General features: G+C 42.4%; 1 protein-coding gene and 1 long non-coding RNA gene across 3 annotated transcripts in view; both read right to left on the bottom strand.

Annotated features, from left to right (window-relative positions):
• Nucleotides 1-2,110, bottom strand: part of plcb1l (phospholipase C beta 1-like) — a 78,903-nt gene extending 76,793 nt beyond the window's left edge. The window contains exon 1 of one of the 2 annotated variants that reach the window (XR_009785435.1): nucleotides 1,730-2,110. Coding sequence is in view for 1 of the 2 variants with exons in the window: in XM_061753936.1 (XP_061609920.1) it covers nucleotides 1,730-1,828 (99 nt within the window). In the remaining variant the exon portion in view is untranslated. The remainder of the gene's footprint in view (nucleotides 1-1,729) is intronic. The other variant, XM_061753936.1, reaches the window with a different exon arrangement.
• Nucleotides 2,111-15,355: 13,245 nt separating this feature from the next.
• LOC133468265 (uncharacterized) overlaps nucleotides 15,356-25,188 on the bottom strand; it is a 51,461-nt gene continuing 41,628 nt past the window's right edge. Inside the window, exons 3-4 of the long non-coding RNA XR_009785436.1 lie at nucleotides 20,197-20,298; nucleotides 15,356-15,817 (exon numbers count right to left, since the gene is read on the bottom strand). This is a non-coding gene — a long non-coding RNA (uncharacterized LOC133468265). The remainder of the gene's footprint in view (nucleotides 15,818-20,196; nucleotides 20,299-25,188) is intronic.

Genomic DNA, 25,188 nt, shown 5'->3' with positions numbered 1-25,188 from the left:
CGACTACACAAGACAACTCCTAAGTACTGGGTTGAAACACGTTTTATGAATTAAGTGACACTATGTCAAACAAAACCTACACACTGGCATTGTCTTATGGCCGTGCAGCAACCCAAAAGAGGACACAAACATAGAGGTCTTGGTTAAAAAAAGAACACAACTTTGCCATTTCGACAGACCAACCATGAGAACCGATAAGCAATAAAACATACAGCAAAGCAAACACGTGTTGGCATGGTCTTACGGCCATGCAGCAATCTGAAGCAGCACACAAAGCTGGTAAAGACGTCTTCAAAATAACAGTGTTAGATAAGCCAAAGGAGAACTGGTAATAATTTAACTCAAAACATAAAAATTCAAACACACATATTGGCACGGTCTCATGGCTGTGCAGCAACCCGAAGATGGGAAGAAAGTGACTGTGTACAGGACGGTACACTATGTTGAGCTAATCAAATCTGAATTGTGTATCAATTATGCTTTACTCATTTTTGTTTCAATAATATCTGCTGAAATATCATCATATTGTATCGGTAATGTCAACAATGTGGAATAAATGCTACTCAATTGGAAATCTTTGGTTTTAATCGCTGTACTCCTCCGCCCGGCGCCCGCCACAAACATTTTTTGGAATGCACCACAGCGAAGTTGACGCCCTTGATGTCTGTCTTCGACTCCCATTTCCTTGAGGTAAAAGGTTTCGATTAGAACACCTTATATATCTACATTGCTCCAGCAGTTGAACATTGTTTTGCTGTACTGCAAGCTAGCTAACAAGTTTACAGGTGGAATATTAACTTATTAAGTGTAATGGAGCCTACACCGTAGCTGTCAGCGTAGGTTATTGATACATCACTGACCTATGCTGAGGCAGTTGTAAAGTCATAATTATAGTAAATTCAGTATTTGGATGAAAAACAACGACACGAACAGTAAGTCATGTTGGGACCAACCAACCCGTAATGAATCAGTGACCCACTTTTGGGTCCCGAGCCACCAGTTGACCACCACTGGTCTAACCCGTAAGAACTTGCGCTTGTCTTCTTTGACCACACTTGCGTGACTATGACGTGTCCCACGTCTCTGCCCGGTTCTCGCTGCAGTTGAGTAAATAACGAGCGCCCAATTGAACTGCTGCCGTTGATTTAGGGTTCAATGATATATGCATCCATGGTGTCAAAGAGGCAGCATGCAAATAAAATGGCAACAAGGCGACTGGGTACAACACAAGAGACATTTCATCAGGTGGAATAAGCTGCTGCCTACTGGCTGTGGGCACGACGCAGCAGGCAGGCAGTCGGGCGCGGGATGTGGCTATTTGCTGGAAGGGGCCACTACTACACTGTGGATGCTTTTGACAGGCCACTCAGATGGCGGCGTGCAATCAATTTTAATCAAGGTCATTTGTCTGAAGCCTAACACAGGCAGTGATAACAAAGAGGGGATGATGATGATGATGGTGGTGGTGGTGGTGGTGGTGGTGATGATTAGTCAATTCAAGTGATGTGACGGAAATGAATTCAAGTTTCATTTCAATAACACACTCACGCACGCGCGCCTACTATACTACATGGTGTGTAAACAAAGCGTGAACGCGCGCGACGCACTGTCACATCCATCAATACTCTGCACGAGCACACCGTGTCAACAGAATTGTGCAGTAAGAATCATAAAGCAAATCGGCGCATGCACAAACATAAGGATAAAACAATCTCTACTGGTGACTCACATCGTCCCATTTCATGAATTTGTTGCCCCGTCTGAGGCTCTCGGGCACGGACACCGGCTTGAGCTGCAGCGCGTGGACTCCTGGCTGAGCCCCTGCCATCTAGTCCTCCACGCGTGAGAGAGAGGGAAAAAAAAAAAGTCAGCAGTGTGTCTCCTCCTCGTTCCTTTCCGAGCCCCCCACGCCCTCCCGCCCCTCCCCCAAAAGAGGACAGTGTTCCTTTTTATTTGTTTTTTTGTTTTTGTTCTTTTTTCCCCAAAGACCCCCCACCCCCAGCAGGGTCGGTGCCAGTGCGCCGCGCAGCCCCGCACTGACCGCGGCAGCGTGTCCTCGTGGGCTCGTGCGTGTGCGTGAGGGGGCGGGTGAGTGGACGCGAGCGAGCGCCACAGACTGAATGACTGATTTGGAAAGACTGGAGCAGCCCCGAAGACAAGAGGAGAACGAGACATGATGAATGGATGAAGAGTGTAGGTGATCTGGCGCCCCCGTGCGTCCGTGGTAATAGGAAGTTACAATCAATTTGCAAAGATAACGAGTTGGCCAGCTCAATTGTTACATTGTTCCAGGCCAAAATACAATTTACACGTACACTGGTGACTTAGATACGCGTTTAAGTCGTTCGGTGACCACGCTTGTGTATCGCAAATCGTCTTTCCACATTGAAATGAATGGAAATGCCGTTCATCGGTTCCAGCCTCCTCCCAAAACCCAAACCAAAGAACGGTGTAATTTGATTTTAACAAGGAAAATAGCTCTCGATAATACTTTTGTATATAAAAACATATAGCAATAACAGAATTAAATAGAAAGTAAAGAATTAATTTGTGAATCATGATTTCATTAACTGTAGCTCCCACCGGGGGCCGTACAATACAGTTATGCAGACACACACGAATACAAGTTTTAAGACTATTTTAAGTGGCTCATTAAACTGCAGTTATATTAGTCATTTTTTTGCAGAGGATAAATAATATATGCCTGTTAGTATTGTAATATTGTTTGTCTACATGTGTTTTTTTCACCATTTGTTTTCAAATATCCATTGCTTAAAGTGTTATAAGACCACCTCATAGATGCTATTATTTAGCTCATCTATGGCATTTCTCATTATGTGTTAGCATTAAGCTAGCAGAATTTGTGGCAACGTTATATACAGCTTCAAACATTGTTGTTTTTTAGGGGGGGGCGGGGGTAGAATTGTTTACTATCTGCCAAACTGCTGCTTGTTGTGATGCAAGTTGAGTTCACTGCCACTTGTCTCAAATGTTTGCTCGCAAGTCAAAGCAAAATATCGGCAGAACACTGGCTCGTATCTCGAAACACTCGTACGTCAGGTCACTTGTATCTCAAGGCACCACTGTATGAGTGTAATGGCTGAGAGATCATCCCAAGCATACAGTACCTTGCGGCTTGAAAGCGTGAAGTACATAGATGTAGACGAGGGCGGAACGAGACACAGTTTTGATTGGTGAATAAAGACCGAAAACTTACAGAATGGAAAGAAGACGCAAAGATAAAAAAAAAATAAAAATGGAAAGCTTGGAGACATGTTCCGTCCTTCACGTTCCGTGGCGATACGGTGGTCATCATATGTGGTCCAGGCCTGGTATCCAAAGCATGCTGGGCAGTGACAAATTGCCAACGAATAAAGTCCAGTCTGAGTCTTGGTCTTTTTTTCGCCCCTGACTATACTTAAAATAACTCCATCGAGTCACTGGAGTCAAAAGTGTGCCTGAAGGTCTTTAACTTTTCTGCTTCAATTAAACATGAGCTGCCACCGTTTTACACCCCCTCAGCCACCCTCGGGATATTCTCCGTCATTTCCCCATAAAAAGAAATGACTAGTGACTCGGGAATCCTGTCAAATCTTTACTGACAAGTTTCACGTTTGGTCCCTGATCGAGTGCGACAGAATTTGGAGGGACCGGATGAGAAAATGGGCTTTGTATTCAAAGAGCCTCCTGATGACTCACACGCTTATTTAGGTTGAGAACAGTAGAGGAGACGCTGGTGTATTTTACACCCCCGGAATGAGTCACGCTAAATCTTGGGTCTTTCATGTCCGTCACGCCCATCTTGCTCTGGAAGCCTCGCGGGATGAATGCAGTCCTTCCACAGTTGCGATGCCACTCTGCAGACTTCCCTCCATCCGTCTGTCTGAGGGAGTCGAGCCGGTCTCGGGGGTGGTGAGGGGGGAGTCTGACTCGCTGATTTTAAGAAGGCCAGTCTTCTTTCATTTGCGTCTTTCCATCCGAGCTAGTTGCGAGCGAACCTCTGAGGGAGGACGCGGCAGCCATGACTCAGCCAGTTGGCAGCTTCCACTTAGCAGAGAACTCCAAACTCTGATATCTGACTGTCGGTTGAAGACTTCCTTGTCTCCCGGAGGAGAAACCTCGCAGAGTTTTCGCTGATTCGTTTATAGCAACATGACAGTTGGGTAGGATTTTGTCCAAAAAAAACAACAAAAAAAAACCATGACATTATCATTAAACATCCTATTACAACAGATACGTGGGTCTGTTATATTTAGAGATGTCCCGATCCGACTCTTTCGCTTGCGATCCGATACCGATATTGCAGCCTTGAGTTTTGGCCGATATCGGTCCGATCCGATTTCTGCAATAATCGTACATAATTTACTTATTTTGTAGTATGGAATGTTGGCTTGATCAAGTGATATTACTCAAATTGAGAACATTCATCAGCAACAGCAGGTATGAGAAAAACTGACCCATTTCCAGGTATTATTAACCAATGGGTTACATAAAGGAACTGCTGTACACGTCTTGACCTCTGAGGGGCAGTGTGGCGCACGCAATGAGATGTAACTTACTTGCAGTAACAAAAAGTAGAAGTCACGAGCGACTATTGTTATCGTGACTCGTTTTTCACAGTTTGAAGAATATATGCCAGACAGTATTGTTATTATGCATGTATTTGTGTGTTTATGGTTTACCAATATTCCTTACGTTGAGCGATGCCACAAGTTCGATGCTAATTTTTGTTAGCTCGTCAGTGGTATTTTTTCATTCATTGTCTGTTAGCTGTGAGCTAGCGATTTTTGGGTACAAAAACAAAGAAAGAAACAAAATCTGTGGTGCATCTGAACATTCAATAAGTGTAGTTCTTTAGTGGTTTAGTTTTATAGTGAACTTGAACCGGAGAGTCAAGAAACGATTTCAAGCAAGCATGACCTCCTTGCTACTATGTTAGCACCTTAGCAAACTGTTGTTGTGATCACGTGGGCTCTTGCATGCCATCCGGGCGCTGATGGATAGAAGTACTGCAGCAGAGCATCGTTTTATCGATACTGTCACCCTGCCGTCAACATTCTTTCGTTAAACTTCAGCGTGTGAAATCAATTAGGAGCTGTGGCAAATCTCCAGTGTAGCACTCCAACCTTTCATTGTATACTTTGTTAATGATTATTCCGCCTTACGAGAAGCCAAGACCGGCGCAGAGGGTGGCAGACATTAAAAGTAAATCTCATCTCACTAATTTATGAACCTCAGGGAAGGACAAGAGGTCTCTGCCAGTTGAACTGGCTGCTATGTCCCCTGTGTGAACCCCAAATAAAACACTGTCAGCATGTGACGTACAGCACCCCGGCGCCACCACGTGGATGACTGCGTTGGTGCAGTCTCAGTAAACCAAGTGGAAGGTCAGCCCTGTGTTGATATTGCAGATTGAAGAAAACTTTTTTTTAAATTAATTTTTTATGTAAAGTGAAATTAGTGGATGAATGTAAGTAATTTAGTGGATTTATTTAAATGTGGGGCACAAAAAAAGCTTGCAAACAATAGTGTGGGTACTGTTATGGTATTGCTTATTTCAAAAATAATAAACATTTTAAGTATTATCATTATTTTGTGACCAGTCTAGCAGCAATAATTTAACTTAAATTGTTTCAAAAGTAAATTATTTCATTACGTTTTTAATGTAATAACTATAGCGCAAAAAGTCTAGATTGTAGAAATATAATTATTTTTTACACATAATGTAGTATATATTTTATTGAATTCTGAGATGCACTATTTTTGTTTTGATTTAAATTATTGTAAAGTACATATTTTTTTCTCTTTAATATTGAATATGTATCAATATGATTCTATCTTTGCTGTTATTACTTGTTTTATGCAATGTATTTTTGTGATTCATTATTTATTATTTCCAATTTTGCAAACGACTAGTGCCACCATGTGCTTCACCATGCAAGTGCACTAACGTCACAGTGGTTGGTCTTCTTTCATTGGCAAAATACTGGGGGATCCCTGCTAATTACGCCCTAAATGTGTTACTTCTGCGTTTTTGGGGGGGCATCTCAATGAATTTGCCTCCATCCACTCATGTGATGTGGAAGTATACCAGCAGATGGCGCTGTGGTCCAACATGAAACTACCCGTGAGGTGGTGAGACTAGACGCTAATTAAGTGGAATTGTCCTATTCCTGGTAAAGGAACATGTGCAGGGTCATGCGGTATGTTCAGAAAACGAAGGGCTGAAGTTCAAATAAGTCTCAAATGTTATTCACACTCAGATTCCTGTTGCTTTTTTGTTTTTTGCCATTTCTGCTCGAAACCAAACACCACCTGCACTTCTTTTGTCTTATCTCACACGGAAGAGGAAAAAAACGGCAGGTGTTCTTCCCCGTCAGCAAAAAAGGTGAGATCTGGAACGAAACACTCCCGCACGCACATACAGCACATGCATGGATGTATGTGGACGTATGAAGTGTGTCAGAAAAGTTCCAATATTGATGTTACTATTGATAAATTTACCACCCAAACTTCGAATTTTCTCCTTCGGTTGTGGCAGCTTGTGGCCGCTTCACCATGCCAACGCACCTGTTCACAATGCCCTGAGCATCTGACAGTTCCTGGCTGAGAAGAACATCGCTGTGCTGGAGCAACCTCCCTACTCACCTGACCTGGCTCCGTGTGATTTATTTATTTATTTATTTTTCTCTTCCACGATCTCAAGTTGATCATCGGGGGGTGGGGGGTCTCATTTTGAAGACATGGGCCACCACATGAAACTGGCCATGACGACGGAACTGAAGAAGAGGATCGTGTAAGAATCCTTCAAGGAGTGCATTAAGGCATCAAGAAGGCTGGGAAAGTGCCTAAAGACTGCAGGGAAACTACTTTCGAGGGGGAAAACTTGTAGTTTGTAGTTTAGATGTGAGTTAAAACAATCAAATAACTTTGTCTTCGAAGCTGCTAGATTAGCGCTAACATACATTGCCAAATACCATTGGCACAGTCTAACAGTTAGCATCTGTGTGGCAATGCAGCACACACATAGTCAATATAATAATACTCGCAGGGATATATTCTTTATCCTCTCCAAAGAATGACTAATACACTGCCATACTGAGAAGCTGAGACTGTCTGCACGTACAGTATTGTATAGCCACGTCTATCTAACACTGCCACCAGGTGGCCAAGGCACGCATATTAGAATGAGCAGAACAATGTGTATCGAATCGAACTTATTAATTATTTTTTAAGTCTATGTAAGATCACTATTTTCTCATTGAAAAAAAACACCACAAACTTTGTTTTTTGGGAGGCTGGAACAAAATATAAAAATATGAAATCAAAAATATAACTTTATTCTCATAATGTAACAATGTTAATGTCCGCCCGCCTAGCTAGTGTCTTTCTAGCTGTTTGCTGGTTCTTTTATGAAGAATGCAGTTTTTGTTTTTAATGATACAACATAATTTATTGCAAAATAATTTGCGGACCCCCAAGCTACGGCACGCGGACCCCACTTTGAGAACCACTGCCACACAGGCACCCACGCACACACACACACACACACACGTAGCAGCACAAACACAACAGTTGGTAATGTCAACAATCAGCCAAGTATTGGCGACTATCAAATTTCCCAACCTGCGCGACGTCAAGCGAGCGGGACCACACAGAGGCCTTTTCACGCTCAAGCAGGAAGTCAAAGACATCAGTCATGAGCGGCAGCTGGGCGGCCGGTTTTCGCTCGTCTGTCACAAAGAAGTCATTACGACTTGCGTCAAAGCCCAAAAACAGGGGGGAAAAGAAAACACGGCCGCCGAGACGTGTAATGGTGTCTTTTTACACTCGCACCGACAAGAAACGGACAAATTACACGCTACTCACGTCGTGCTAGGCTAAGATAGGATGCAAACACCCTGAACGGCCTCCGGCTAAAGAAAACGAGGACACCTGGAAGTTGACAAAACCTAAATGCTAACATGCTAACTGATGTAATGGTGTAAACCCGACTAATGACTCCACTAGATGGATTCCTTAAGTCACGACTAATAATTAACAAGTACTCACATCGACACGCCGATCAGTGGTGCTGTTCTAATGACTGACATGCATGACGAGCCAATTGATTGCACTCGCTCAACTGAGAAAACAACTGTAGAGACATTGTGACCAATCTGTGGTGCTGACTGACATGTACAGCCGTCCAATGATGTAATGACATGATAGTATACAGAATGTAAAAAAAAAATGCTTTTGCTTCAGTTCAATGGACATTGTGCTGCGCCTTCACGTGTGCGCACCTTGGCCATCTAGGGGCAGTATGACACATACAGCTATACATGAGGCGGTCACAACTCCTCAGTAAGCTGCAGTCATAATCGTTCGTCACAGAGGATAAAGAATATATGCCTGTGAGTATTGTTATATTGTTTGGCTACATGTTTGTTTCTTGTTCAAATATCGATTGCTTACAGGGTTATGACACCGCCACATAGATGCTATTTGTTAGCCTGTCCATGGCGTTTCCCATTAGGTCTTAGTGTTAAGCTAGCGGACTTTGGAGCAGTGGTTGTTTTAAATACACAACATGTAATCCTTTTTGTTTTATATTTAGTAGACTTCATCTGGGAGTGGCAATAAACAGCTTGAAGGCTTTTTTTCGAAGATTTGTTTACTCTTTATTGTATCTGCCCAACAAGTCAAAGCGGAAAAAAACGTCTGAACTACAGATCCTATCTCAAACAATTTGTAAGGTGGGTCACTCACTGTACAAGTTGACCCATTATCGACATTACTTTTACATTACTTCTGAGGCTGCAGTGCAGGTAGACCAACTCATTGCTTTTATTTTTACAAACATAAAGCCAAAAAACATCTTGACGTGCCAGACTGCAAACTCAAGTCTGGCTTCTTCTGCCTGGACTAGAAGAGCGCTTGAGTCTAACGCAGCGGTCGGGCCGCGTGGATCCAGGTTTGTGCAGCCTCCAGACAGAGGCCAGCGGAAGGGTTGCTGCAGATGACATGCTTTGCGGCCGCAGCCTAAAAAAAGGTCCACATCCCGTGCTGCGTTTGCACAAACACGGTCACATGTCTGAGCTAGGGTGTAGGGGGGGGCGTGGAAGTGGGGGGAGAAAGTGACTTGTAGCCATTAAAATGTGTTTTCTGACACGACGGTCCGAACAATAACTAGAAAGCATTTTTTCAAAGTGCTTCCAATTCCAGCTGTGGCCACTTTTTTATTTTTGGTTTTTAAATTCATGTGCAACAGTAGATGGGGCTGCAGCTCTGTAACACAATGCGTTACAACATCCAATGTGACTCAAATTTCATCAGGAAAAAAGACCACTATGTTGATTCATAAACTATTGTCTATCTTTATTGATTTTACATCTTATTTATTCATGTACAGTTGTCACATCACTCGCTGGTTTCTCCCCAAATTGCATTTACTCCATGTAGAGGACTGTTCAGAGTAGCCGCATATAATGTTGCTATTCTTGCTGCTGTTTGTTCACATTTACGTGTAGATTTTATGTGCATAGTATATGTATAGGTTTTAATACACTGACTATTTATTGATACCTATCCAGCTATTGCTTACATTATCGCTGACATTCACTTCGGTATCTGTAGTCTGTATTTATCAGTGTATAATTTGACAATCACATCATCTTATATTGTATTTAGTATTTGTGTCATTTCGACTCCAATGGTGCTGATGTTCATATTCATGTATGTATTTGTAATATCTATTGATTTATGTACAGTTACCGCATCCACGGCTATACATTGGTGGACTCCATGCAACAAAGATGAGAAGCAGTTCTCAAACTGCGTATACAAGTAAATATTTGTTTGGTGATTTAGAGGAAAGCATTTTTCATTTCATTTTTCTTTACATTTTGATTTAGAATAAAATAAAACTGAAAAATCTTTGTTTTTGTATGCTTTATGCCCAGGAAGACTATTTCCTTCTTGCTCTGCTGAATTGTGATATTATCGTTGTTAAAATATTAAGACAATGCTGTGAGGTACTCTCATCACGACTGCGTACTCACGACTGATGTCAAATATTTTCAGCACGTTTACGTGACATTTTCCCGAAGGACCACTAGGGGTTGCTTGCAGACCACTAGTGTTCCACGGGCCACACTTTTGAAGAAAAACTGAGACCAGCCCAATGTAATTTTTGCTCCCTTTGTGTGTTTTTTTTTTTTTTTTGCCCCCCTTTTTTTGCTCATACAAGTCCCCACAGATCCAATATTTATGGATTGGTAAAACCAACACCAAGCGGGGAGTTGACCAACATATCGAGTGTCAAGGCCTTGTCAAAAAGCCCCTAAATTTGCATCATTATTGCGTAGTCTCAAGGGGGAAACGTCGGGGCTAATTCAAACCGTTTCCCACAGCTGCTTTGAGAGAAGTGGTTCTCTCACCACTGCAGAGGAATAAAACTTAAAAATGAAGCATTGTACAATGAATAGCGAGGGGGTTAGGAACCAAGCCCTGGCGCGAATAGCAAAGATTTGCCTCCCCTTACTGTAAATGTTTACAATTACCTATATAGTTTAAATCCTAAATATACCCCCCCCCCCCCCAAAAAAAAAAAAATAAATAAATAAAATAAAAAATCAGGAATAGTGAACCACGAGTATACGGGGGATTACATTTTTTTGAATATCTACTAGATGGCTGACTCAGTCTAAACGATCATGAAATGTCTAATAGGAAAGTAGTAATTGTTATTTTTACGGGGCCAGCGTCCTTGCACTTCAGCTGCATTTTTCTCTGAAATGTGTAAGCAATTTATTTTTTGGGGTATATGTTGTAAAATGAGTTTGAAATGATAAAGTGTTCAAAGTTTGTGGTATATTTATAGTTTCAACAATTAGGCAATACAAAATAATTTTAGGGGTGTGTCAATTAGTTGTATTTTTTCAATACTGGTGGCAGAGCTCGGACCATATCCCGTTCGAATATTAATACATTGGATATGAAAAGTCAACACACCCCTATTCAATTGAAAGGTTTATATGTAAAAAAAAAATGAGTGAGAGAAATTATTTCAAAACTTTTTCTTCCATTATTATGACCTATAACCTGTACAACTCCATTGAAAAAAAGAAATATTTTAGTCGGTGAAGTAAAAAAACTAAAAAAACAATTGAGATAATGTGGTTGCACAAGTATGAACATCCATAACTGCGATGTGGGTGTGTTCAGAATTAACCAATCACATTCAAATTCATGTTGAATGGGAGTCAGCACACACCTGCCACCATTTAAAGTGCCTCTTAGTAACCCGAAATAAAATTCAGATTTTCTTGACATTTTTGGAGTTACAACACAAGACTCGGTCCGCAGAGAGCTTCCACAACATCAATGGGATTTCATTTTTTCATTTCAATTATTAATCAGGCTATGTGTAGAAATGTGAAATACACTGTACTATGGAACACAGTGAAGAAAGGGAGCCAGCCTAGAGGCCGACAAACATCGAAGGAGCTGCAGGAATTTCTGGCAAGAACTGGCTGTTCAGTACATGTGACAACAATATCCCATCTTGTTCATACAGTATGACTGGGGTAAGGACTATGGTGGCAAGACGCAAGGCTTGTCTTATGAAGAAAACAAACAAACAAAAACAAAACAAAAAAACACTTGAAATATTCAAAACACATGTGGGAAAATGTATGATGCTCCGATGATACCAAGGTTGAACGTTTTGGCCTTAATTCCCAAAAATATGTTTGGCTGCTCAATAGAAAAAGAACACCGTCCCTACAATGAAGCATGGTGCTGGCAGCATCATGCTTTGGGGCTGTTTTTCTTCAGCCGGAACTGGGGATTTAGTCAAGGAAGAGGGAACTAAAAGCAGTTCCAAGAACCTGTCAGTGTTAGCACAAAACCTTCAGGCTTCGGCTCGAAAGCAAAAAAAATAAAAAATGTCAGGAAAAGCCTAATAGAACATCCAAACTTGATTTGGAGTTAATCAGAGTCGCTTTAAAAGGTGTCAGTTGTGTGCTTAATCACATTTAACATGAGTTTGAATGTGATTGGTTAATTTTATAAACAGTCACATTACCCGTTATAAGGTGGTCTGCACCGTTATGCAACCATATTAACTCAGTTGTTTATTTTTACTTCACTTCTCTCAAAAGTTTCATTTCTTTTCAATTGAGTTGCACAGTTGATAGGTCACATCAACGGTGGAAAAGGTTTTGAAATACATTTTCTTGGTCTCTGGGATTTGAACAGGGATGTGTTGACATTTTATAGCCACTGTATTTACACAAAACATGTCAGTTGATATCTAGCTCAACAAACAGCTAGAAATAAGTTGCACAGAAAGAAACGCAAAAAGGTCCATTTGTGATTAGTGAAACGCGAATATGCAGGGAATTACTCCAATGGTTATTTGCAAATAGGAGGGCGTTTACTATATACTGTTTTTGGGAGTGGTGGCAAGGTTACCCATTTCACAGGATTGATCAGACTTAGGTAAATGTGCACAAAGGGTCTATTGTCGGAGGATTGCGGTCATGGCGCAATTCCAAAAAGGGCATTTATTTAAAAAAAATTTTTTTTTAAATCCTGTCCACAGTGATAGCAATCTTAGGCTAAATCCCTTCTCTCAATCCCTACACGCCGCCGCAACACTAAGCCCGGGCTGCACTAAGATGCTGATCTAAGGTCAGTTTTGTGCCCTGCAAATTGTTTTCAAGTAAGGATTAAGGCGGCAGGTAAGCTGGTCAGCGGCCCGCGCCTTGGGCCAGGTGCGGAGTTAGGGATCAGGGGGGGCCCCCCACTTCTCCCTCCTGCCAAAATCCTTTTAAAGAAAGAAAATGTTTATGTTTGCATCCTCATCGTGACCCTCTCTTGGCCTCAGCGCTGAAGCATTCCTGCCATAGCTGCGACACATCTCGCTAAGCTTTAGGACACCAGAGGGATAGTGAAAACAACGCTTAATCACAGCCAAGGGGCACCTCGGTGATAACAAAGCAACCCCTTAACCCCTTCTCTCTCCCTTTGTGTTGCATGAGTGTGTGTGTTCCTTAATGCACGGGTGCACGAAAGTTGCACTTAGGGATCAACTACCCTTTTTGTCTCAGAATGAATGATGAGTTAGTGCTGGGTCTCAAATACTACAATTTACTGTAACATATTAGAGCGCCAGGATCATCGTTACTGCAGCTATACAGTATATTAGGGCAGTGATTCTCGACTGGTGGGTCGCGACTATCTTGTCAAATGTCAAATCATCGTCAAAGTTTGAGGATCGTTCATTGCTGCTTGAAACTTTCCTAGACAGAAGGACGATCCTAAACTGCCAAGCTTTTTTGCCTACGCCGTGCAATGTGGGCAGAACATGGCGTCGAAGTAAAAACGTACATTTCACAATCTGGCCCTCCGAATGTAAGCGCAGGGCAGAGCGCTCGTCGGCTTGGCTACGGACCGCTGAGCCCATGGAGGAGGGTGTCAACACGGGTCAAGCAAGTCCAGCTAAACAAACAAACGCTATCAAAGAGGAAATTTCTTGGCCGATCAGCAAGTTTTTCCTTCTTCGCAGCTCCGCAGATGTACATTGACCAGATGCTCCCCCGGGAGGAGGCACGAGCTCTGGCTGTCACTTAGCAACACTGTGGACTTTTTAGTAAGGATTCCTTTATGTGAAACACTCACGGGACACAACATTAGGCACACCTGCAGAAGTCTTGGCGTATCAGTGTCAACGTCTGCCTTATGTATCTGACCACTATAGCATAGGGCTCCATTTCTTATGCAGACATACACATAGGTGCGGCACAATAGCCCTTCGGGTTGCTTGGCGCCACGGTAACGTACAACGGGGATAGGGTTGCAGGCACCGCAACCGCCTCAGGTGATGCTGCTTTACTTTTCGTTGGACTTGCACGATACTAAAGAAAGAAAGTGCCGTTGCTGGTCAATAAAAGGCATCCATCGTCAAATTTGGTGATTTATTTTTTTTTTTTTTAGAAACGAATGAAAAATAAAAATGTGAAGCTAGCAACTCATTGGATAGTATTGTTGTGCTATATGCTATACTGTAGGTATAAAACAATGTTTTTAAGATTTTTATTTTTCAATTGTTCTTTTATATATATATATACATATATATATATATATATATATATATATATATATATGTGTGTGTGTGTGTGTGTGTGTGTATGTGTGCGTGTTGTGCACGTTTTATACATCTAAAACATTTGTACTACATATTTTAAAAAAAAATATTGGGAAAAATACTTGGTTCTTTTTTACTATAATAGCTACAATAGAAAACCAATGAATTACAATTTTAGGCAAATAGATTTTTTAAAACACTAGCAATTTGAATTCCATTTTCCACCCCATTTAATATTTTTTCATACTTTAGTAGAATGTACTTCTTTTTTGCAACATATGGTAACTTTTAATAGTTTTGACTTTATAGAGGCCCTTCCTCGTGAATGAATGTGTGCCCGAGCAGTATAACGACTGTGATAATTTAGTGCTTCGCACAGAAAGTACAACTTCTGTCTGGCTCATGTTCAAATTGTCATTTGTGGGACAGAATTACTTTTTTTGCAGCCAGGCAAACTGCAAGTGTTGACATTATTGGAATTTGATTGCTTTCTTGGTGCACATACATTTACAATACCATAAACTATGACGGGTGGGTTAAACTGTGGTTGTCGACGACCACGCATTTCTAGTTGCAGTGGGCCCATACTAGGTATTTTTCATGACGTGGACGGCAACAGGGGGTTGTATGCGAGCAGGGTGAGTTGCTTCCATCTGCCCCGTCCGCTTAAATTAGCGGGGCCTCGCATCCAGCAGCATCTGGTTCCAATATGGAGCCCGGCGGAAGGGTGGGTTCCTGGCTGTGCGGCGGAAAATACAGCCTACTGTACCTTTAAATAGCCCCGAGGAGGCGGTTGGGGACGGATGCCGTGCCCTAGCGCCCAATCCTATCCCGAATCTGGCCTGACACCTCGTCCCTACCACCCCTCTTGGAAAGAGGACCGATGTACAATTAGGCAGGAATGCCTGCAATGCTGTTTTCCCAAGCGTGTTTCGGCGATTGGACTGGTTGCATTTGGGAGTTTATCCTCGGCAGGTCGCTGTCAGCGCTACTCTGTGGCACAAGGCTGCGAGCATCCTTCCTCTTCATCCTCTTCGACATAATTTAAAGGTTTCATCCGAACCATAATTCACACACACGCATCAGTCTGTAACTAGGACGACTGTGTGTTTGTCAAATGCATTTGCAGAGCTGTACATGCACGATACAACAGTATATTAGTAGGAAATAATACAAAGGTGAACAATAAGGAGACACCACATCCAAATAATAAACATGCCATGATTATTTTTTTTTTTATAAATAGCACTAAGGAATGAGGTGACATAATTTTGGGGAAATTTGTATTTAAACTTAGATTACCTCATTCCATTCGCCACCCTTTAATATAATAGTATGATGTAACATGCCTGTGTACTGCACATACCTTTCATAGAAATCAGTAGAGTCGTTTTGAGAACATCCTTGCTAGAGATATCACCCACCCTCGCATTACTTGACTACAAGATAGAGCCCTCATAGAAACGTGTATAAAAAAAATAAATAATCAGCAAGACAGCAGGATGGACATGCTTTCGGAATCTAACTTGTTTCCACTACAGAGGAGAAAAAGCTCCAGCCAGAAACACGGAACGATCAGATAAGAGCGATGACAAGGCGAGGAGAATCGATGACAAACTTTTGACAGCTTTGGCCGACGTCTTCAGATCTGGCCTGCCTGATAAAATGTAGATTGCAGTGTGCCTGTAACACACACACACACACACACACACACACACACACACACACTGCTCGGAAGATACCCCATGTGTTAAATCAAGAAAAGGTAAGGATTGAAGTAAAAGCCTGTTCATGGTCACTGCTCTTTTTCACATTGGTGAGCAGCAAATTAGCCTCTCCTGATCTTAGGGTCAGGAAACGGGTGCTTCATCAGAGATTAAGAGTCCAAATGACTTTCTTTGATCTCTTTTTTTTTTAAACCCTTTAGTTCTTCCTTGAATTTGTCAATTCGGTAGTGAGCAATAAAATAAAATAGGATAAAATATTCGCCTGATCTCTTCCTTGCTTTCGACAGAAAGGGTCTTAGCTTTATTACCTGCCCCCCTTCTGGACTTTCCGTTGTTCTGTTTCACACAGAACCCAACAGATAATTCCATGTATGACCACGTCCGATCTAGTGTCTCTGGTGTGACAATTGCTTTCGACGTAAAGGTGAGTCTCGGGAATCACACCCTGGTCCCAGCTTTGTGTCATTCCCTTTCATACAGCTGCCTCAGTTCCGCCGAAACGACTTCCAACGCCAGGAAAATTCACGGCCTGACTTCAACCCTCCCGTTGCTACTTGGTACCGTTCACACAGATCACTCATACGGTGAGAAAGTCAGCTTTGACACCCAGTGTGAATATATCCTTTAATGCATTATCTAATTCTGGGAAGGAATAAAGTGACTGCGGTACAGACTTTAGGGGAACTCATGACGAACAGGGACTCTTAAACGAGTAAAGGAGTCTCGTGATTTTTGTCAATCATGATCACACTACTTCAAACCCCACCCATCCATTTTCTCTACCACTGATCTTGTTCAGGGCCGCAGGGAGCTGGAGCCCCTCCCAGCTGACTTTGGCCGAAAGGTGGCCAGTCAATCACAGGTCAGACAACCATTCGGACTACTTCATCTATTATGGATTTTCATTTCTTGTTTTGACATTTTGCTACACAACGCCATTAGCGAGCGACCGTCACCCGCCACCCGCCTTGACGGCCACATGGACGACTAACTACCGGGTCATTTCATTAAGTTGTGACTTCCTGTCTTTCCCTTCCTTACATGGGGAGTTCACAGGTCAAGAGGATCTGTCAGCGGTGACAGAGGGGATTATGGGTGTAGACATTCCATTGGCAGTCATTACTAGCCTCAGTCAGCACCCAGAGCCCCCCACCCCTCCACCTCCTCAGCCCATTTTACTCTCATCCTCTGTCTTTCTGTTTCTTCTCTCTCTTGTCTTCTGACAGGCTAAGAAGCAATTAGTGTCACATTAGGTAAATTCAGGGAATTATTCTTTTTGGTGGCCGAGCCGCTGCTGGTCGTGCTGCTCGGCCGTCCTGAAACAGATGTTTTGTTTGATACGGCTACGCTTGGCGTGTGAGTAAGGTTCCTGACTTTTAAGCCAAGTCTTTGGTTTGGTTCGGTGAATCTGGACTTGGCTTTCCACTGTGAAGGGTCACGATGGGGCATCAAACACAAGGCTCGCGGGCCAGATCTGGCCCGTCCACATTTTATGTTGCCCACGATATCTTGCCACAATTTTTCCTTGACCACTGTTCAAAACTAGCCACATAAATGATAATAACCAAAAGTAGGAGCAATCATCTACTATAATATGATGGGGAGATTATTATGGTTCCCATATGGAACATATTTGATAAGAAACAAGAACCTGGGCCTGTATAGTTGAACACAAAGCTATATGAATGGCAACAGATGGATAACCAGGTTAGTTGTACCTTCTGCCAATCTAGTGGAAAAGTATTTACAGTAATTGTTATTTCTGTCGCTATACAGTGTGGCCAGATGGCATAATTTGTCTTAAATTACCATATATAGTCATCATATCATTACTATGTTCTTGTTTTTTAAGACCAGCTTTTGCACTGTATATATTTAACCCTCTCTTTAAATTTACGTCCACGACAAAGTTGGCCTCGCCCATGTTAGCTAGCGACTGGTACTCCAACTAAAGAGGGCCCACAGTATCGGTTGGATATTTTGGGAACCATTACAATAGAAACATTTAAAAAATGCACACTGCACCGAACCGAAGTGCTTGGCGGAAACCGGACTTTAGGGATCTCTCTCTTAAACACTTCATAACGGCACGTCTTTGTCAGCAGTGGAGGGTTTACAGTTGACATTCCTCCCGTAGCCAAACAAAACCGCTAAAAAGTGGAAAGAGAAAAATGAGCTGTGAGCAGCACAGTGAGGTTTTCTGACCCCTTCGTTCGAACCTCAGCCCAGCAGGATTCCTCACATTCCAGCCCGCGTCGGAGCCGCCGAAGCTAGTCGGAGGCCCTAGCGAGTCCCGCTGGGCTGGGCACACCGCAGGCCTCGTCCTCTCGTTTTCTTCTGGAACAAGACGGCTTTTCTCCCTTGTGGGTGAAGCTTCCTGAGAACAGGACTCAGGTACTCACGTCGCCTCCCCATCGTGTCGCAAAGAAAAGCAACGGACGAATCCATTTTCTTACCCACGGTGCAGCTGTAACAGGATAGTGGAAGTCGACGTGATGGCAGAGCGAGGGCTGGAGCTCTTTGACAGTAATGCAAGGGACATTTGTTTACCTAACCTTATAGGTCATGCTGCAGTTTAGCGGGGAATGAATGACTTCATTTTGGGGGTTTAAATTAAAGGGTTCCTCCTCTCGTGAACTTAAAACAGATTTGCACAGGCTCTGGAATGAACAATGTACTCCCTCAGTGCTTTGGGCCCGACCACTCGCTCTATAAAACAAAAAGGGCATGAGGAATTACAGAGCCGGGTGGTAATGTCATGCAGGACAATATAACTCCTGCATTCGTGCCTTTTTGCAAACAATCACACTACATCTTACTACCCTCTTTTATTATGTTTAATCTAGCACATGCTTCATATGTACACATCATTTAAAAAAAAAAACCTTTCATTTGTGCTGACATGGTGTCAGTTACTTCTGCAGTTATTGGGCCACGCCATATTTGAGGGAAATTGCTACCTTATGTGCCTTTAAAAAAAAAAAAAAAAAAGAACCAATGGCTTTTGAATGGAACCTTTTAAAAATGGGGTAGTGTTTCATTTAGAGGTCGTGGTCATTTTGGCAATGCAATTTTTACCACCAGGGAGCCTTGGAAGCTTTTACGCTCACACATGGCATCAAGGCCCGCTGTGGTGTGAAGGAGAGCTCGTTGGGGAGATGCCTGGACACCATGAAGACACAAATTAGAGCTTATCTGCGTCGTACTTCTACGAGCTCGCCAAGAGAGAGAGAATTGATTAAAGGCCCCTCTTAAAACGGCTTTCTTTACAGAGCTATTATTTCCCAATAACCAGAAGGGAGGAGCAGATTGAGATCAGTCGTCTAATCTGTTGTTTCCCCCATCTCCATCTTATTGGTGTTTTCGTTTGAGCCCCGCAAAAGAGCTCACCCCATTTTTCCTGTCAGTCATCGGCTTGTAATACCGAGGACTCATGGGTGTAACCTAAGACCAGTGTAGACTCCACGGTGAAACGAGTCGCTCCGCCGAACGCTCCCAACAAATGAGGCATGCCACAAAGAGCTCGTAACTCTGCCGCCGTGGAAAAATGCTTTGATGCCACAAACAGACTAGGGTTTCGAGAACTTTAAAACCATTGTGAGCTCTTCATCCTGCAAACAGAAACACTGACCGATACCGGAGTGTAGAAGTTACTGTGACACGTTTTATCTTCTTTGGAATGGTCGTTGGGGTTTTAAAAAGAGAACACAGATCTCCACAAAGGCTTCAACATTTGTCAAGTGAAAACTAAGCAAACGAAGGCTGGATTTACACTACAAGCGAAAATTACGATTTCTTGCTTCAAGGTGGCATTAATAGCGTAAAATCTGACATCCGGAGAGCAGAATCAGGCATCTTCTAAATCATGTGTTAATCTGATATCTCTGATAGCTACCATTGCAACTATATGGACAAATGGGATCGTACCTGATCTGCCATGTAAATCCGACAAAGGGTATTCATGGCTGAAAGGAACAATTTCTTTGGAATCCCAAAGAACAAAATCCAGTAGGATCCTACTTAAGTACCACAAAGACAACCGGACTTGATGATATTTGATTAAAGTATGAAGATTTTCCATTTAAACATCAAACAATTAATCATGAATCTACTTGGCATGCAGGTAGTCAAAATTTGAATCCATCCGTGCGAATGCAAACAGCAATGAATATTGGATACCAAATGAATGAAATTCAAAAAGCTTGAAGACACAGGAGACAGGAAGAACATGAAGACCTTTGATTGAGTGTCAGCAGTCTTCCACAAGGCTGTAATCAGAACACACTATCTCCCTTCAACTTCAGACATTCCGGTAAACACTTGCTTGTATCTCACCTCTGAATCTGCGTGGCAAAATACCACTCCGTTTTGTAGTGGGTTTTTTTGCAGGGCTTGCTACCTCTGGACAGTTGTTTCTTCTGTAGTCATGCGTCACATCTAAAAAAAAAAAAAAAAGATGAAGAGCTACTGGAGATAAAAAGCTGACTGTCAAAGAGAGGAAGGGGTGGAAGAAGAAGAAGAGAAGAAGAGGCCTTCAAGTTGAGAAACGTGCAGGCAAACAAAAGTTACATTCATCCAGGTGGTCCCAGACACCCTATCCAAACAAAGGTGTCACAGCATGGAGATTGGGTTAAAAACAAAGCCCAGATATCCTCCTATCTCCTGACTTTAATGATTAATCTGATCAAGGCAACTATTCATGTGTCGACGCCAATGCTTGAGGAAGTCTTTTGACTTGACGTGCCGACAAGTAAGAACAAGAAACTGTTGTGTCTCACAGCCAGGCCGTGACTTTGTAGTTTGTGTGTTCACACCGTGGAAACTCCAAGCAGACAGAAGTCGGCTGAAACTTACGGCGCGAGTGCACCATATCGGATCAAGGTCGGGTTGTGGTCATACACGCATCGGATGAAGACTACCTCAAGTTTAAATTAAACCCACCCAGGAAACCAGCTGGGAAAGGAGCCGAGAGTGTATTCCCATTTGATGACAACGTGGTTTACGCAAACATTTCATCAGTCACGGGAGTTTTCTTACTCTGTGAGCAGAAATTCTAAACAAAAAAGTACTGTAGGTGTTTAGTTTTAACATCAGCCAACAAATATTGTGTAGGAAATCATACAAAAGGTCACCACAAACATTACGTTTCAACATGACTATTTTCTGTTAAAAGGAAAAGTTTTGTCGCCCTAAACTCCATAAACTTAGCACGATAAAAATGCACAAACCCTTTAGTGTGAACGCTATTCTTGCAGAGTTTTCGTCGGTTTAAAATATCACACACTAATCATAGCTCCTGTTCATTTTAATTGAGACCTACGAATGATAGTACCAGTGACTTATCTTGAACATCTTTTGTGATTTCAGCATCATTTAAAAGCAATTTCCTCCCACATGAACAGAAAAGTCATTGTTAATGGGTCTATTACGGAAAACCGCTAAAACGTTTAAAACTCTGCTACTACAGTTTGGACTGGGAGCTTACCTTTCGCCTTCCTCGTGCTACGTGTTCTTGGCACGGCTTTGTTTAGGCCCCCGATTGACTGATTATAAAAGTTCACCCTTGGCCCTCTGGAGTGCAAGATGTGACTTTTCTGCCCAAAATGTTGCCTTCGGTGTTAATACGGTGTGTCAAAAAGCACAGGCGAGTTCGAAAACCGCAGACGAACCAATGAAACAAAGCCGGCTTTTGTGCCTTGGTTCTGGGAGGCCGCTCGCGCTTGTCCCGTACATGCGAAATTAATTAGAAGGAAATACTAAAACATTCGGGTGGAAATTGCTTTCCACCATATGCTGCGCATATGAGGATCAATTTCGTATGCTCGGGCGCAGCGGAATGACTCTATAACTCGCCGGGGCTCTTTGATGAAAGCCAATCTGCCACTCAAGGCACATAAAAAGAAGCCCAGGTTGTACGCTACTGTTTGTTCCCCTTTATGGAGTCTTAGGTAATATGATTACTTAACCAGGTTAAGAAAATAGAATGTTTCATTCTGGGTTAAAAATTGAACATAGTGACAAGAGGCCCAGTGTTCCAGCATGAGGAGAATGAGTGGTCTTTGCCCACCCCAAATATAGAGTGACTGTATAATGGTAGATAAATCACCAGTGGACGTGAAGGAGAGCCATCGCAATGGAGGTGTTTCATCAGCTCCTGACATCATTCACGAGGCCACGCTCCTTATAGACACAAACACACAAATACTACAGTATGTCCATGAATTATACTTTATAAAAACAGTTTATTTATTTACACTCTTATTATCTACAGTAGTGTTTTTTATTTTGAAAAAAGCATGAAAAAAAGTGTTGTTGTTTTTTTTTTTTGGGGGGGGGGGGGGGGGGGGCTGGAATGGATTAATGACATTTCATTTCATGTCTATGAGGAAAATGTATTTGCTACGGGAAAATTCAGCGATGAGCTTGGTCACGGAAATAAATTAAGGTCAACGTAACACTGTATGTGTTTTCATTAACTTTTGGATCAAGACCGGTCTATAGACTTGTCTGCTTGTTACATAGACATATACAAAAACACAGCGTGGTATGGGCAGAGCGAAAATTGGCGGATCTCGTTTCCTGCCTTCCGTTTACATACACGGCTGCACAGTGTCAAGGATGTGTTCAGGCTAAGGTAAGCAGAGTCAGACAGTTTGAACTGCTTCTCAATATGCTCAGATTTGTCGAATCTTAGTCATGCCGTTTTATTGAAGGGGACATGACACACATTAATCTCCCAACCTGGGAAGCTTTAATTGCCATTTCCTCATGGTTGCGATGAGACTGAGCAGAGAAGGAGCTGAAGTGGAGTCAAACTCAGCAGCTCTCTACCGTCTGGCTTCTGTAGCTATACATCTTACCCTGAGAGCCATCTGGAGTCTGTTTATTGTATCACAAACACAAATGACATGTAATGGTAATCTAGCATGTGAAGTACAGACCTGGTATGTGTCTGGTGGAAGGTGGGGTGTGCATGATTAACCTCATTTGATGTCCTTTTCAATTTAAGGCTTTATCTTTACCTGATTGTACATCACTCCACCAGACGGAGATGGGATAAACAGAGGAAACCGCCAATTAGATGGCATTCCAGAGGAGATTGTGTGTGTAAGAGGGGTTACTGTATACAGTAGTGTTAGTTTAGTCCAATAAATATTTACACAAAGTGCCACGAATGGACACAAACGTTACCGGGAAATACGCTAGATAGCGAGGGGGTTGTCACTGCCTGAAGAAAATCCCACAAGGACTTCCCACTTTTAAAAGAGTCAACGACACGCTTGTATTCGTCACACGGTGTGTCTTCCCTCTCCTCCGATGTGATGCGAACGTTCATTTCCCACTGACATTCACGGCAATATACAAACGCGGATGGAGTATCGCCTAAGCGGGACGCAAAGCGAGCTGGGCGGAGATACAAAAAGTTGCATCAGACTGGCCCAAAAAGTTAAAGATACATACGGCATGCCCAGGGAGTGGATGTCAGTTAAATGTTTATACAGCTGCGCGGAGGATTATTATTATCGTCAAACCGCGCTGCTATAATGTCATTCTGCGGATGCCAGAGCACAATCAGGTCCTCCCTGCAACCGGCGAGCCTTATTCTTCTTCTCCCCCCCCCCCCCCCGACTGCTGCTTCCCTTCCTCCTGCAGGCCCGACAGACGCCGGGATCAGACGTAGCGCGACAGCGGCTTAATGAATTGTGACAAGAGAATTGCGGCGATCAGGACTAACTTGGGCCGTGTGAAGGTCAGGTTTTGCACATTGCCCTGTATGGCCAACCACGGCTGCGAAATGTAGACCAGCCAACGCGACACGTGCCCGAAATTGATCACTTTCCGCTCAAACAAATATAGTGGACCCTCGGAAGTCTACTATTCAACCTTAAATTTGTCTGAAATACAAGAAACAAAGGAAATAGAATTAAATCCTCTTGGAGGTACAGTGAACCCCCAACAAAAATGCCACAAGATGCTGCCAAAGCCCATGACTACATAGAAATTGGTGGAAAGGTAGTTTATATTTCAACTAAGAGGCTAACTTTGTTTTGTCGAGGAGGAAGTTTAGCCTGGGTGTTAGTGGGAGTTATGGAGAGTCTTTGAGGCCTTTATTTTTAAGGTAATGTTGTAAAATGACTTTAATTACAAATGATCTAAAAACTAAAATTGTACTCAAGAGTATTGTTCCTTTAAAATTGACTCCAGCAAAAGTCAAAATAATTACTTGCGTAAGAAAAAAGCTACTTACATACTAAGTAACTGGTGAGTTAACGTCTGATTTATTTTTATTAAATCAGGTTTATTTCCTAAAAATAAAACTATTAATGGTGCACTCTTAAAAGGCAAACATTTAATCTGTTATATATGATCACACATTTTTGTTTCTATTTTATTGTATAAATTCTTTGCGAATTTTTGATTGATGAAATTTTACTGCAAGCTTTTTTTTTTCCATTTTAAATGCATGAAATCTTTTTCTGTTTACACAAAGTAATGTGCAACAAGGTAAGCAATTGCGACTTTGTATGTTCCGACTAACGTACAAAACTGGTTCTTGTAGGAATGGAGCTCCATTGTAAACCAAAGCCCCCCCCCCCCAAACCAAAAGCATCATGTTTGCAGGCTGACTTTTGGATATAACCGAAACCATTAAGGCGTTCATGGGATCGAAGGATGGAAAAAAAAATCAAGCGCGAGCTTGTTTAGTGTCATTGGTCTTATTTAAACTCACACCCTATCGACAATCTGACCTCGCTTAGTCTGATATGAGATGCCAGGCTCGGTTTAAACTGCCACACTATCCCGCATGTGACATCAGACGTGCTGATAAAACACCATTCGGTACATCGGAGTCTAATCTCATCCTGCGAGGTGGCGATGCATTTTTATCAAAAGTGGAGACTTATTGGGGGGTGCAGCTGAAAGTGAATGTCAAGGAGTCCCCAGATGCCTGCGATGAACGACATGACACCCTACGCATTTTCATCTCGGTGGGCAGGTGACTGAAAAGGCCTCGGTGTTATGGGGTGAAGGTCACTTGTATGTCGCGATGTTCCTGATTGGGTATTTGTGTATTTTGCTGATTGCGATACTATTTTCCAAACCAAGGCCATCAGCTTCTCTAAGGTCGGATTTACATGACTGTCATTGCATCAAAGGACGCAATTTCGATTTTTTTTTTTTCCACAATTCAAAATCATTTCCTGAAAAAAATAAAATAAAATACTATTGCTCTTTCGCTTTCCTAAAAAGAAGACTATTTAGAAACTATTTATGGTGCACTTTCTGAAAAAAGAAGATAAACTACTTATGTTGCACTTTCTTAAA

The sequence above is a fragment of the Phyllopteryx taeniolatus genome, chromosome 18 (assembly GCF_024500385.1).
Source record: "Phyllopteryx taeniolatus isolate TA_2022b chromosome 18, UOR_Ptae_1.2, whole genome shotgun sequence".
In the NCBI taxonomy this organism is placed as follows: domain Eukaryota; kingdom Metazoa; phylum Chordata; class Actinopteri; order Syngnathiformes; family Syngnathidae; genus Phyllopteryx; species Phyllopteryx taeniolatus.
This window is presented reverse-complemented; position numbering and strand designations above follow the sequence as displayed.